Here is a 15,678-nt window from a genome sequence, read left to right as displayed (position 1 = left end):
CAATTTTTGGTGATACAGTGACTTCCAATTGATATCCTGATCGACACAATGGAGGTTTCTTCTGGCCGCCTTCAAGCCCAGATTTAAATCCCTGTGACTTTTTTCTGTGGGAGTTTTTAAAGGAAAAACTCTTCCCGATATAGCCAGCAAACATTATGGAAATGCAAGGTCGGATAGTTCAGTTGTGTGATGATATTCACGAAGACATGTGCCATAGAGTGGTAAGAAATACATACGTGCACCCGCCTTGAAGAGGTTGTGCGGCAAAACGGGGGCCATACTGAACATGTGATACAGTGAGACAACTTTCCACGGACAGACTACTCTGTATGTCATAATATGCAAATGTAATATTTAAAAATAAATTTGCAATCCAAGTAAAACTTGTCTGAGCTTGTTTTATATTACTTGAAGAGTGTGTGTTTGTTTAACAAGTAAAACATCTTAGTTAGTGTGTGGAGCTTGGGTACTTGACACACTTTTCGCCCCATTACACAGAATATAATCTTATTGCAGCCAGTGTGAAAGTATGAAAGGAAAAGATCCCATTTTGGGCCTACTTACTACACATGCGCATATGTCACAGCCTTTTTGCCATGTAGCACCATCGGCATGCACCGAACCATTGATTCGACAAGATTTCTGGCAGTCACATTCTTCCACTCGACCAATTCTCGCTTCGGCCACCACCAGCTGTAGGAGAAAGACCACAGTAAGTAAGGAAGGATGTAGACTCAGAAACAGAAAAGGAAGCAATTTAAGATTATAATGCATACTCTAGTTTACCTAAAACAAAGAAATACAAACAGAGAAAGCTATGTATGAAAAAAAGTGTTAAAGAGAGTCACAGGTAAGTTCCAATAACTTATTATTGTATCTCATTATTGTTATGTTGATTCCAGTAGCATTATAATTCCGGTCCTATTATTATGTTCATTTTACAATTTTTATCACTATTGGTGAATTTTGGTGCTGAAGTTCGCTGTTTTCAAAATTTATTATCTTTACCGATGTATCACATTCATCTATTGTTACTGGGCACTTAACATATCACTACATGTAATTATATGTATTAACAAGGGAGGGTTGGGAGGCTGATTTGTTTTACACTGTTGTCTGAAACATACCCGCCATGTTAGTAGGGAATGCCTGTATGCAGGGCCGGATTAACCTATGGGCAACTGGGGCAATTGCCCCGGGTCCCCCACCAAAAGGAAGCTGTGAAGGGCCTCCACCAAAAAATATTTTAACCAGCTGGCTATGCTTGTGAAAATTACATAAGGAGTTGTATTTTAAAAATAATAAAAAAAAACCTTCAAAATTGTTGTATGTCTACACTCTTCTGGATCCAATTGTAGCACAGCTCTCCGCCGATCTGTTTGTAGCAAAGAGCTTATATACACTCTTTGGTTTGTAGATGTCTGAAGCTCGGTATACTTTATACCATGGATTGATCTGGCTGTGGTGTGGAAATAAGGCACACTTATTAAAACAATCAATTCTCAGATACGATTAAGATAATAAATAATCTTACGAAGTACATAACTTTTTTTTCGTTAATAACATCGCATTAGAACAGTGAGTTTTTCTAGGGGAAAAATTGTGGAGATAAAATATACTTGCGCTTTCTCAGAAATGAAATTACTGAAAAACAGGCTTCGTGCTGCCATGGGACAGGATCGCTTATCCAATCTTTGTTTATTAAGTATTGAACATGAACTTCGTGAATTGGACTTCGATGATATAGTAGAATAATTTTTTTGAAGAAAGTGTAGTTACTACAATTTCCACAATGAACCTGTTGGTAATTGTCCAGTAGATGGGCCGTGCATATGTAGTGACATATTAACTCTTAATTGTAAATAATATAATTTGTAATAAATTATGTTACGAGTCTACTGCTCAGTTCTCTGTTTCCGTCTGAACCCCCTTAGTATTTACTATATATTGTAGTTATGGTGTTCACTCTTCATAATATACTGTAGACATTTAGACCCAGAATTTTACTGCTGCTATAGCGCTACAATTATCGTCCTGTAACCTTATTTTACTGCTCTATTCTCCCTGCAAACCTATCTGCAATATGTTCGATTGTGAATGACTACTGATTCTAAAATCAGGTCTACCATTTCAACTGCTGAAAATTGGTGGCTAACATATTGAGCTAATAAAACTCCTAGAAAAAAAAGGGGGGGCACAAGACATTTTGCCCAGGGGCCTCCACAAACCTTGATACGGCCTGTATGTATCTATAGTTTTAACTAGATGTATGTAATAAAAATTGCAAATACTTGTACATAGTATTCCAAAAGGCCTTTGTAGGTTAAGCAAGGCACACTTCACTTATGGTGCAAAAAAATTCCACTTCAAGAGCTATACATACAGCAATATGAGCACAGAAACAACTTAACCTACAAGGTACAACTTAATTAAATGAGTAAATTATATTCTAAAATTAACAATAATATACTCACTCTTTGTGTAAGCTCATGTAAATGTCGTTGTAGTTGCTCCACTGTAGACTGAAGCAAGGAAAACTGTCCACATGTGGGGCATGTGGTATCCAAATGAGGGCACTGATTCAGGTAACCGTGGGGACCTGCCACCAATCGTACATCTTGAAGTGCACCCTGTGGAAGAATGAGCATGATAAAAATGCAAAAGTAGCTTTTCAGAACAAATATAAAAGTATCCTTGTGCATTTCTATGATGTTGAAAACTATTCAGCAAGTGTTATATATTGTTTACTCTGTTTGTTCTGCTCTCGCATACTATAACTAGCATTGTTATTGACTGCCAAATAAATTTCAACAATAATTCCAACTGCTGCTCTGGTGCCTTCGCACATTGAGTGCTCAACATGTGATCTCACAACTAAAGGATCTAAGTTCAAATCCCTTAATGGGCATGGGTGTTCTTTCATGAGGGTCCATTCATCAAAATCATCTAATCATAAATCATCCTCATCATTGAGATTAGCCATATGCACAGTAGACTGGTTCCATACATTCAAAGTATTTTTAATATATTAGGGGAGAGGGGGTTGGAGACTTGGAAAATAGCAACTCTGTATAACACCACAACTTAGCCTCCCACAAGTGCTTTCAATCTACTTAATTTCAGACATTCAAATTATGATCAGTAGCCACAGTGATCCAGTTGGTATTGTGCCTAATTGTCATGAGGACTCTGTTTCGATTTCCGGGGAGAGTGATTTCAGTAAGGATTTTTTCTGACAATGTCTGGGTCTAAAATGCAGGTGGAGGGTGGTGCTGATCACACCTCCATTATGGTTCAGATCGAGTATATGTGGGAGCCTACCAGCCAACCCCTTATTTTAACTTCATGGCAGAATGCAATGTACCGGTGATGGCTTGAATTTTAGGGTACTATTCATTAGAAGTTTTTTAAAAAAATATTCTTATGCGATGGGCATATCTGTGCCTGTCTGTCTGTCTGTGTCAGAGTTCCAAAAACAAAACCTCGTGGACAGATAGGTCTAGAAAATATCATCTCAATGCAACACAAAGTAACTCCATCAGTAAGATCCGTCTGGTCGGGAGAGAACAGTCGATCAAACGTATCCTGTCGATACCTCGGAAATTACAAAACGTGAAATCTAAACTTTTCTAGAAATTAAATTCTAATAAATCCCAGTTCAAAGCGACATAATTTATTTTGATTGACCCATCCATCAGTCTATTGAGGGAGTCAAACAATTGAAAGTAAACACATTCTTAATGCTATGAAACCCATTCGAGCGATTAATCGAACATTTTTCACAGTTCTCCAATAAATCACTCAATTACAGCGATTGTGTACCGGTTTTACTATTAGTTAGCTTTAATTGTTGGATTCTAGCCACCCCGCGCCTAATCTATGGCAGTAAGCTACCGGTTTTCAGATGATCTGAAAGAAATCTGCAAGAAAAAATGCAACGTGTCACTTGTCTGAAACGCTCGTCTTCCTTCCTCCAGTCACGAGCTAAGTGAAATCACAAGAGCAGAGGAAAAAAGGCTGCAGCTGGCGAAGACGTCTGGGAATTACGAGAGACATCTATCGGACGCAAAAGCAATCAAGCGGATGACAACGCCGAAGGGAGTCGAAAAGTAAGGACTGATTTGGGCCAGCGGTTTACCGAGACAGATTCCAGATGGTGTTTTTTTCCTGCTACGTTTACGAGCGGTACGTCTGCTCTACCACAACTTCATGAAAAGAAAACACGAGCCGAAAGAACAATTTATTTCTAGCCACCATGTGCGATGTAGGGTCTGAGAGATAGATGAATTTTAATCGGTCCTGTAACTAGACATTTTTAATAAGGGTGTACACAAAATTACATTTACAGAAGAACCCCCCATACCCATTTTATTGTGTAAAATCAGTGATTTATATACCAAGAAAGGCACATACGTAAAACACGTGCTTTGTCCTTTGTTCCCTGTGTACATCGTCATCGTACAACGTCTAAATATTAGGGGATCGTTGATGGGCTATGGCAGCCTTTAGCCACTCGCTTGCTAAGCGAGAGGAACGTTGTAAGAGAAAGGGGGTAGCTCTGAAAAGCTACGTCTACACTTAACCAAGCAAGGGGAAATAAGAACTACACTCACGATTAACTTTAAACACTACAATTGACTGGTCTGGCAGGCGTGTGAGAGAATGAAAGACAAGGATAGAGGAACGTTCGTTACCTGTAGATCTCGAAGTGACGATCGACTCGCTGGTTCATAGATGAACACTGATGAAACTCTTCTGAAATAAAACTCCTTTCCGATAGCATACTACTCCTAGCTGTAACTCCTTTTGTAACGTTCGGTAATCCGATTTTAAGTCGGAGGCAACAACTATTCACGTCATAACTTTCTTAGTTTAACAACTTGTATAATTCCGAGGCACCGACTGTGCACGCGATAGATTTCAGATACCGACTGTTCGAAGAAATATTCTCCCGAGCTATTTAAACGAAATTCGAACTTCGGCCGTTGAGAGAACGCGTCTCTCAATAACGTTGCTTTCAGCGTAAGGCTGTGTTTGCAGTATCTTTCCTGCGATTCCGGAAGAATTCGTATCAGCGGACGTGTTATTTGGGTATAAAGTGCAACCCTTTTGCCGTAACTGCATAACATGGAAATCACATTTCCGATTTTTTTTTTAAAAAAGAAAGGAGCTTGGCAGAAACTCTACAATAACAGAAAAAGTGCATCTGCATTTGGTGTCTCCCTCGCTCACCCCCTTTCTCACAGCATCAGCTGCTCCAATTAAAGAAATCTTGGCACTGCATCTGCCCTAGTTCCCATGCACAGAAGGATGGAGTGGGGAGGACTCGCTTCTTTCTCCCCCTCTCTTTGGAAGACGTAATCAGGCTCCGCTCCGTGGTTCCACAAATTTTCACCTTTTTCTCTCCTTTCTCCGAAAAGGCGGAGAAACGCTGGAGATGGGGTGAGGTCAATATCTCACGAGAAAGCAGGGAGGAAAGAATAAAGATCGCCGGACTGTAAATGAGTTTCCAAAGTAGCTAAAATTAAGGATATTAATTTTCACCCCTTCAAAAAAGCCACGGTTGCTGCTGGAGATATTCCATTTCCTCAAATTCCCTTTATCGTTATTATTTCCATGTTTCTTTAGTTACCATTCTCGTTGGAGAGCGACGATAAATTAGGTTGTGAAGTCGGGTGTTTATTATTCTCTCGGTGCAACTTAGGTGCACAAAGAATGTCACCGTGCATTTAATTAAAAAAAAAAAATCACACCCATAATTCAGAGCGAAAGCACAATTGTTGCACGTTGGTGAAGAGTGTGAATAGTTTATACATTCTTCTATCGCACCTACAACGTTATAAAGCAGTGTTTCTCAAAAGTGTTGCCTTGTCACCCCATTGAGACCTAGCGTTACCATGAATAATGGTAACAGTAATAACACTTACGTTTCCCGACGGCTTATTGGCGACGCGGTCACCTTATAAAAAAAGAGCCTTGGGTTCGATCCCCGGTGGAGATCCTCAGTGTTTCGGATCCGACTTTAAACTGCAGTCCAATCTTGATTAGCCTATTTATCATAAAGTGAACATAAAAACAAACTTTTGATACTCCTTACGTAATATAGAATACATGGCAAGCACTACTGTATGTACTTGCATGTATGTATTTTTGTTATTTAGTGTCGCTTTTCGTTAATCACGTCGAGGAGGGTGAGTGATGAAATTGATGAAAGGACACACTCAAAGAACACCCATGCCGGGATTTCAACTCGGAACTTGGGTAGCGAGATCGAAAGGCGATCACTTAACGTTCTTAGCCACCGAGCCGGCGTGGCAAAAACTAATACAATAATTGTAAATTACATTGTGTGAGTAACACACATAATTTTTCACTCGTTAGAGTACTCTAGTTCGAATACAACGTGGATCAAATGCTCATAGAAGACGCCGAGGCGGGCACGCAATGTTTGACTTATCCTTGTGTATATGCAACCCAAAGAAACGAAGTGCTAGCCGGGTTGCCTAACACTTGTTATCACAATGGATGTGCAGAGAACATCAGAAGATGAGCCAGAATATAGAAGGCGCTTGGCATAATTCATGTCAATCGTTCACTTGGCGTCACAGACGGATTAGAGGAGGACATAGATGTCTAAAATTAATCCGAGGCAACCAAAATGAACAGACAGATCGTCAACTAATGAAAGAGAAAATGGAGCTTGAGCTTCTTTGAGAGAAAAAAAAAATCTTCAATTTATTTATTTCGTCTTGTTTTACACGGAGAAGTTAAGGCTGTGGAGACTTTTCTTGCACTTGACCATGTTTACACAATTTTTGAATATGGAATTTAGTAGTCTACATTGAAATATTGAAAAAAAGAAAAAAACTATAAAAATTACAAAGGAATAAAAATACAAATAAAAAAATATACGCTAAAGTGTACAATCAGTTCTACTTGTCTCACTTTCAGAGAATTACAATTTCAGAACTTACATTTTATCTGAATGAGATACCAACATGTTTGATATGTTCACGGTCGTATCTAAATTTGCATCATTCTATTTTTCTAGGGTAAAACCCAACATTTAAGAAGAGAAACGTGTAACATCATATTGCTCTCTCTCTCTCTCTCCGCAACCTGCCATCCGGACTGAGAACGGATGCAAATATGGGGATGGGATATTAAGAAATACCTGACGTTGTTCCCGCGAGAGGTCCTTTCAATCGAGAACCTTCCGTATTAGACATTCTCTGCGCGGTTTCGGGCTGCCATTTAAAATTCAAAGAGGGAGGATGGGGGGGCTCTCCCTCTAGACGGGAACTCAGACGAGGCCATCCCTCTTGCAGTTGGCATTCTTCCAAATGGAACAGAACGAAGGCTATAAAGGCGCAAATATTTACCAATCGAATAAAATGGAGGAACTGAACACAAGAGCTTCTCCGCCGAATGCGAGATTGGTTCGAAGTTTTTTTTAAAAAATGGCGACGATGCGGAATTGACTGCGCATAGATCATTTCTCGCTATGATATATGAGCGCATCGCATATTACTAGATCGAATCAGTCCTGCACCTAAGAGTCATGGCGGCAATACTCTTCATACTAACGACAGGTTGGTTGCTTTAATTAAAGTAGCTTGCTTACTCCATTAGGTCATGAGAAACGAGAGAGAGAGAGAGAAGGAATCTGTGATCAAAGGTACTATCCCAGCATTCTCCTGAGATCACTTAATAAAAAAAAAAGTCAGAATGGTTGTAGGGTAGGGTCTATCTTTCACTAGGTTATGCCACTTGAGTAAAAATAACACACCATCCTGCATTCACTGTTGAAACGTTTCTTAAGTGGAGACCTGCAGATCTCATCAGATGGTGCATACATCTTTGAGTAACCATCGGTATAAATTTCAAATGCGTAGTTCAAGAAAATTGTGGGGAAAAAACAATGACATTCCTTCAGCTTCGGTACTGCTTGTCACGTGAGGGTCAAGAATCAAGTGCAAAAATTGGTACCAATCTCGTTGCATCTCAACATTATAACATCTGCAGTAGTTGTATATAGTAGTTGTATATAAGAAATAACTTCCATACATGAAAAAGATATTTGCATGAGGGACAAGTATTTAAACCGTGGCTAAGTTGAAAAAAAACTGACCATTCATTACAAGTTTTCTTTAAAACAAGTAGCCCCAATTTAAGTTTAATTGTACATTACTTTCCGGGCAATCCTCGTACTTCTCCGCACGTTTACATACACAGCAGCGTGTAAATAAATTTTCTGCACCATGTGGTGTTTCTCTATCAGTGCTGCATTCGCGATACAATTTCTGTCTCTCGTTCAAGTCATGGTCAAGCCGAGGTTTCTCCAGCATGTGTGTACTTAATACGAGCCGCTGTCAATAGATGGGGCGAGGAGCAACATGTAGACGCGGCGTTTTGACCGTCCATTCATATGCAAAGGAAGAATTCCTAGAAAGTAAATGCCGCCAAGACGTTTTTGCACAGATCGATAGGCTCCTGCGAAAATTCTTCAAGAATAGATCGTTGTGGCGTCGTTGTACAGAATGAAGCAGCAAGTAAAGGGCGATTTCGACAACAGGGGGGAAATTATGGGGTAAAGTCGTGCGCCCCTAAAAATCAAGAATGTTATATTTTTTGCAACAGATTCGTTTCGATTAAATTTTGAAAGTAAATTGCTGGAGAAAAATGTTGATTCAGTTCATTATTTTTTGTTCTGCAAATGCATCTCAAAGCTGATGGCTATAGCACTCATGCTGTTTGGAGTTTCCGATTGCGACATTGTCGTTCCACATTTCATTGATACATTACTTTATTTCCATAAGGTTTCGAGTTCTGAAGCGGCCATGGGAATTCCTTTGAGAGAATTCCTTCATCAATTTCATCTATCATTCATCCTCATTAGGCCAGTCAACAAGGGATGCTTTTGGGAGTCCAATAAGGAAAAAAATCCGGGAAAGCTGGAAAGTGTTCTTAACAAATTAATTTTGCACCATTTTTGAACAATGGCGCCCAAATATCTCGCTTGAAAAGCATTTTACAGTAAAATAGTACATGACAAAAATTAATCTACATAAAATTCTCTACAAAAAATGTTCTGTTCATTTTTCTTCTAGGATGTGCCGTTTAGGTGCTAGAGGAGCGAGATTTTTCTCCTTCCCCCCACCACATTTTGAAAGAGCGAAACTCAGGGAAACCTCTTTTGTATGGTGTTTTGTAGCATTTCCCTTATAAAACTGGAATTATTACATTATGTTCTTTCTTACAGAATGTCATTTATGGGTTCAACTTGTTTTTTCAGTGCACACAATAGTTTATAGGAAATATTTAGCGTCACTATGTGTAGGATATGCTTGGTCTCAAAGAGAAAATAACCCCAATTAAATATGTTAACTTTGTCGAAAAAGGTTATTTCACAATAGAACTATGAAAATGTTATGGTCCGGGATCTGGTCGTCAGATATGATGAGTGAACAGATCGTGATGCGCTCCATGAAGAGTTTTGGGGAATGGCAGAGGAGTGACTGACTCAGTGCTAAGTGGAATCTTAGCATGTCTACTAGTTTACAGATAAAATAGAAGAGCAGTATGTCGATGTACGAAAGTATTGTATATCAATAGATAAGCAAGACTTCCAGTTCTTTTGTCAGAGATTCTCATCTCAACCACCATTCCCTGATTTTGATGGTATTCAGTCAATAATTACAGGAGTAACAAGGGATAAAGAAGTAAATTCTCCTGCCCGTTCTCAGCGATGAGGTCGAGATGCGGAGAACCAAGAAGTTCTCTCTTTATGATCCTTTGGTACCACTCTCAGAAAGTAAAGAAGTTGGAGATTCTATTTACATCATTGATGAAGAATTCTTGATTCACAGAGTTGTTTGTTAACAGCGGGAAATGTTTGATACCTTTCTAGATAGGTGCGTTAAGTACGAAAAGAAACACTGCAAGAAAAATACCATTAACGTCTTTGATGGATACCGTGCGAATGAATTGAATTGAATTGAATTTAAAATTTTGGGAGCGTCAGCACTTAGGCTATTTTGCTCCCGTCACATTATACGGGGGCCAGCCCCTTACTATTACAAATAACAACTCTAACGTTTAATAACAAAAAAAAATAAAATGTTCTGACTGCTGTTAAAAGCTGAGGCTGTAAAGGGGCACTCAGCACACATAAGGACAAAAGAACAGGACAATACAAACAAAATTATACTGGCCATGGGGCCAGTCGCCAGAGCCTCGTTAGTCTTCTGTCCAGGGTGCACTAACGTGGAAGTGAGGTTGACATTTGGGTGTACTACGTGGAAGGTCACCCCTTACACCCCACCGTGCGAATGTGACAGAAAAAAAATAACAAAGCTACTGAACGTGCTCGTCGACTAATATTCTCTTCTAGAGAGTTCAAATTTGATGAAACCGTGCCTGCAACAAGAAGTCAAAGCACGTTTAAATCAAATGAGAGGTACAAGAGCCGGCTCATCACAATGCTGAAGGATTAAACAGACTGAAAGTAAGTTTAATCTGGCTTCTTTGTCTCCCACAGAATTTGCTCTATAATTCCATTCCTTTTGAACAAATCACCAAATACAGAATGGATGGAAATGACTTGCCTCCAATGCAATGTAGTTAGCTTACCCATGTGTGGTGACTTTCTATCACAACACACAAAGAAGATGCACCTCCAGTGTGTTCAGTGATCTGTGAACACTGCAATGGCGTGCCAAAAATCTGACAATGTTCTAGAAGATGAAGGGAGCTTTCAGCACAAAGCGACAAGCTGGACTTGTCGCTTGTCGCTTGCGTGTCGCTCTGAATGGACCGTTTTTTCAATACCGTGCATCGGTCGCCTCGTCTGTTGAGTTAAGTTCACTTTATTCACAATAAGGTTAATCGAGACTGGACCTACAGATTAAAGTGGGATCTGAACCACTATGTGCCTCCACTGGGTATCGATCCCGGGACCCCTTGATTACGAGGCGACGACGTTACCACTACGTCATCGGAGAGGCCCTCGCCTCGCCTTTCTTCGCGCATGCACACTTGTTTTACGTGAAATATTACAAAATTATTATTTAATTATAGACAGATATTTCAACTTGAAAATACATTTTTCAAGAAACGCCATTGGAATATTTTAACAGGAAATGAGAACCTCAAGTTATTGTACAATAGGATGTTTCCTTGAGTTTCGCTCTTGCAAAATGGGATGGAGGAAAAAAGGTGAAATTTCTTGCTCCTCTAGCACCTAACCGGCACATCCTAGAAGAAAAATGAACAGAACATTTTTTGTGAAGAATTTTATGTAGATTAATTGTTGTCAAACTATTTTACTGTAAAATGCTTTTCAAGCAAGATACTTGCAGAAAACTGATTTTGGGCGCCATTTTTCAAAGATGGCGGCCAAAGCAGAGGTGGTAAAGGGGTGCAAAATTAATATGTTGTTAAGAACACTTTTAAGAAGATAATAAAATTTGTTCCAGCTTTCCCTGATTTTTTTCCTTATTGGACCCTTTGTTGACTGGCCTACATCGCCACGTGTCGTTTTAAATGTTAGGCACATCCTTCTCGAATGTGCCGATTTCAATTTCCTCAAGCAGTGTTTTAAGCTTCCCAGCGATTCATCATCCATGTTGGGAGATGATGAGTGTGTTTAAATAATAATGTCCTTAGCTTCTGTGAGAAGAGCGAGCCTTTATCGTTCTCTCAGAAAAAGCATTTTTTCAGTGTGTCCTTACCTTTTATGTGTGTTGTGTTTGTCCTGTGTAGGCCCTCTTACAATCTGCACTTTTAAGTTTTCTCAAGGGACGTTTTAAACTTCTTTTTTAAACTCCCAGGTAATGTTTTTAGATAAGGAGGTATTTCCCCCATGTACATTGAAGGGTGCAAAATAGCCGTATGTGCCGATGCACCCACACATTTTAATTCAATTAATTAATCAAGACTACAGAGGCATAAAAACGGCGTAAAATGAGAAAAAAAAAATACAAATATGGTATGATGAAATCAATGAAGGAACATTCACAAAGAACACCCATGCCCAGGACGGAATTCGAACACGGGACCCCCCGGCGTCGTAGCGCGCTATGGTAATTACTCCGCCACGGAGATCGATAGTTTTATTATTTTTCCATATTAGGAAGTTTCACGTGTGAATTAAGTTAGAAGATAACTTCAGCTTAGCTGCTTTCGTCTTTGGTGCGAGCTGTTATGGATTCCATCCCAGGTGGAACTAAACAATGTCGATGCAAAACTAGCACTGGCAGGCCGTGGACCTCAAACGGTTGTCGGCCACGGACTGAAGTTTTAGTTTGGCAACTTGGAAGCCCTCACAAATTTGCACAAAATGACTGCTGTGGAGAACGTTTTTAACAACTGAGGGGCTCGAAGGACAATTAGAATAGGAAATCAATAGGGTAAAGATGTTAAAATCATTATAATGCTATTATTCTTTAGAAAATCAATTATACCCATGTGACATAATTCAACGTTCCCATACGTATAAAGTTCACCTTCGCTGTAGACATTACAATCATTACTATCGTTCTTTATGTTATTTCTCTTTAAATCTCCAAGTGTACAGAATTAAATTAGTTAATTCAATGTATATTTTGTGAAAAATGAGACCTTTTACAAATATGCGATGAAAAGAAGAATGTATGAACTGATGAAAAACGTTTTTGATGTGCGTGTGGATAGGAAAACGGAACAAAGGGTTCAAAGGGAGAACTAGTTAACTCCCATAACCTTTGGTTCGCCTCTGGTTGGGGGTGACTAATATTTTTGGAGGTTTTTGTGAAAAGTGTGGATACATTACACAACAGAAGAGAAGATCTAATTGAAATAATCATAAAATTCCCTATTTTCTGAAATAAAATTCAAAATTAAAGCAACATTTTGTGAAAAATATTTATGTTGAACTGATTTAAATATTGGTAATGTGTATTTGACGAAATACAACTCGAAACAGTACTTTTATTTTCATCACAGAAGGAAAAAAATCCTTGTGTTATTACTTTACCCATAATAAATTTTTTTGCAAGGCTACAATGTGATAAAAAATAATCTATTTAATGATATTAGAGCTCGAGTATATGAGATTACGACCCCACAACGAACTTACACTGACATTTCACATCAATCATTGGTTTTGAATCGGCAAATCTGTGGGGTCGAGTACGTACGTGATTCACATAATAACAAGGTGTATAGCCGAGATCCCCACAAGCGCGTTTCACAGGATGTTACAGAAAATCACGTGATTTGGCGAGACGATAAAGCCCCGTGACGGATGGGGAATCGGTTGATGACAAGGGCCAACCTTCAGGTGGAACAGGAGGGCAAACTGCGAGCGCCCCCTTTCGACCCCCTGGGAATCAATAGCACGGCGGAGAGGGTGTGTGTGCCAAAGATGCTATCGCCAGGCACGAGCTGGTGCCGAGAGGGGGATGGGTGGAAGGGTAGCACGCATAACACTATATCGTTTGGCCTTTTCCCCTTTACCTCCCCTCCCTCGTTCTAGCAATAAATAAAATACGAAGGGAAGAGACCAAAGAAGCAATCACGTGAAAAGTTACACAATTCAAGTTCTAAAATTACCAATCGGTTTTCTCACCGGTCACAAATGTGAGGCGTGGGAACACAAGCAGTCAAATGTCACACTCTTACTTTTCCTCTTTTTAAAATGAAATTTCCTGTCTGAGAAAGGAACACTGCATTTAAATTACTGCAGAATAGTTTCTTTTCAAATAACAAGGTAGAGCCGAGTTTATGAAACTTCATCGTGCTGTATCCATGGGTACTGCTACTCACAAATATAATTCAGGTTTCGGAATCACTAGCGTACGCAAGATTTCTATTCATAGCTGCACAATAGGGAGCGTGTGTGCGCAATAAAACATTTCGCAATTATTTTTAACCTTGTTCAAAGACATAAATGTTAATCGGGTCCATTTTAAGGACGGTTTGCATTTTCCCCTTGAGTCTTCCCCACTAATTTAATGCTTTCATTTAAAAATTTCGATTTTATGCAAATTTCGGGACAGGCTGTAGCCCCATCAGTTCCCCCTGCGTACGCCAGTACTCATAACGATATTCGAATATGTTCCATCGGCACTAATCGAAAGTTGAATTCAGTTCTCACGAAGATATACCACCTTAATTTATATGTTCCATGGGCACTAGTCAAAATCAGGATTCGGTCTCATAAAGATATACCAATATGTTCCACAAACACTAATCAAAAACAAAGATATACCAATATGTTCCATGGGCACCAATTGAAACCTGAATTCTGTTATCATAAAGATATACCAATACACATATGTTCCATGCCCAATGAAAGCAGTCAACGACATAGATTGTTGAATCCTATGAACAGACAGAATACTTAATGTGAAATTATAACAAGCACAGGCATGCATGCTTGAGGAATGGATTCCTGACGTGCCACGAGAATTTTCGACACATGCTCCTTCCGATTAGCCTATCCGATAATAAAGTGAACTTCAAACGAACTGACTATTTTTTTTCCCGATACCCGTCGTTATGTATCATCTGTTGACGAGACCAGAGCCGCCAGAGCCCCACATTGTTTAAAAACAATGCCATTAACAATTTAGAGAAGGTTATTGGAGCTGGACACGAAGGAAAGCAAATTATATCGATATAGGCGGGTTGATGGTGTCAGTACAGGAGACAAATTACTCCGCACCACGGTTAACGGGCTTAATTCGGTTAGCTTCGTTAAAAGACGGACAACGCAAGCTGCACACGACTATGTTGTATATACGGCAATCTGTTTAGCAGTAATTACTATATTGTAGAAAACAGGAAACCCATTTCGAATGGATTTGTTGCGTGCGAGCGCCACACACATATCGTCGCACCAATGCCTGAACTACAAATGTGCTAAATATTACTTCTGAGATAAAAGCATTTTAATATTAAAGATCTTAGAAAAACAGGTTTTACATTTGGATAAATGTTCGTCATCGGTGAAATATGTACCTGCTTATGACTATTTATTAGGTCATACAGGGTGGCTCAATAACGTATCGTACCCAAGGTATTGGATAGAAATGACAAGTCTTATGACATTCTTAGCATAGTAGGAAACAGAGATAGGAATGCGGAACAAGCAATGAGGCAAACGTGAGGTTATTGACTTGGGAGACGAGGAGGCTTGGAGTGTTGGAATTGACAGGGAGTGAGATGAGTTGGCGAGAATACGAGACAGAGTAAGGACTGCAGATTGTGTGAGAGAAGAAGTGAAGTAGAGAACTATTATTGGACAATGATGTGTGATGAGATTGATGTCTGACATGGAGGTCAGACAAGTGTGGGAATAATCTTCATCTATTTGTAAGGCAAGAAATATCCTTTTCTAAACCAATCCATATCGGATCAGTCATAGAGAGTACAAAACCCAAATCCAACTTAAGTTAATTTCTATCGCCATTCCTGTAAATGTAACCTCTTGCATTTATCACATGAGCGTTGCGATACGATAAGTCCCTTAACGCCCCCGGTACAAGGCCACTGCAGTGCGCGACGTAGAAATGGTGACGACCAATCGTTGCCAGGCCAAGGGGGAACCACATTGACGCCACTCGCGCGGTCGGCGGCCATCTTGATGTCCGCCATCTTAACACCAACGTGAAAATTTTAAATGGGAAGGGGGGA

The 15,678-nt window shown here is 39.6% G+C and overlaps 1 protein-coding gene across 3 annotated transcripts in view; it reads right to left on the bottom strand.

Moving 5' to 3' along the window:
* The window catches only part of LOC145985356 (protein kinase C-binding protein NELL1-like), a 197,763-nt gene that overhangs the window by 40,149 nt on the left and 141,936 nt on the right, over nucleotides 1-15,678 (bottom strand). For all 3 annotated transcript variants that reach the window (XM_083119272.1, XM_083119270.1, XM_083119271.1), the window contains exons 5-6: nucleotides 2,475-2,630; nucleotides 565-693 (exon numbers count right to left, since the gene is read on the bottom strand). In XM_083119272.1, coding sequence (XP_082975398.1) covers nucleotides 565-693; nucleotides 2,475-2,630 — 285 coding nt within the window. The remainder of the gene's footprint in view (nucleotides 1-564; nucleotides 694-2,474; nucleotides 2,631-15,678) is intronic.

The sequence above is a fragment of the Lepisma saccharinum genome, chromosome 3 (assembly GCF_977018435.1).
Source record: "Lepisma saccharinum chromosome 3, izLepSacc3.1, whole genome shotgun sequence".
Taxonomy (NCBI): Eukaryota; Metazoa; Arthropoda; class Insecta; order Zygentoma; family Lepismatidae; genus Lepisma; species Lepisma saccharinum.
Note: the sequence above shows the minus strand (reverse complement) of the source record. Positions and strands in the feature narration are given on the sequence as shown.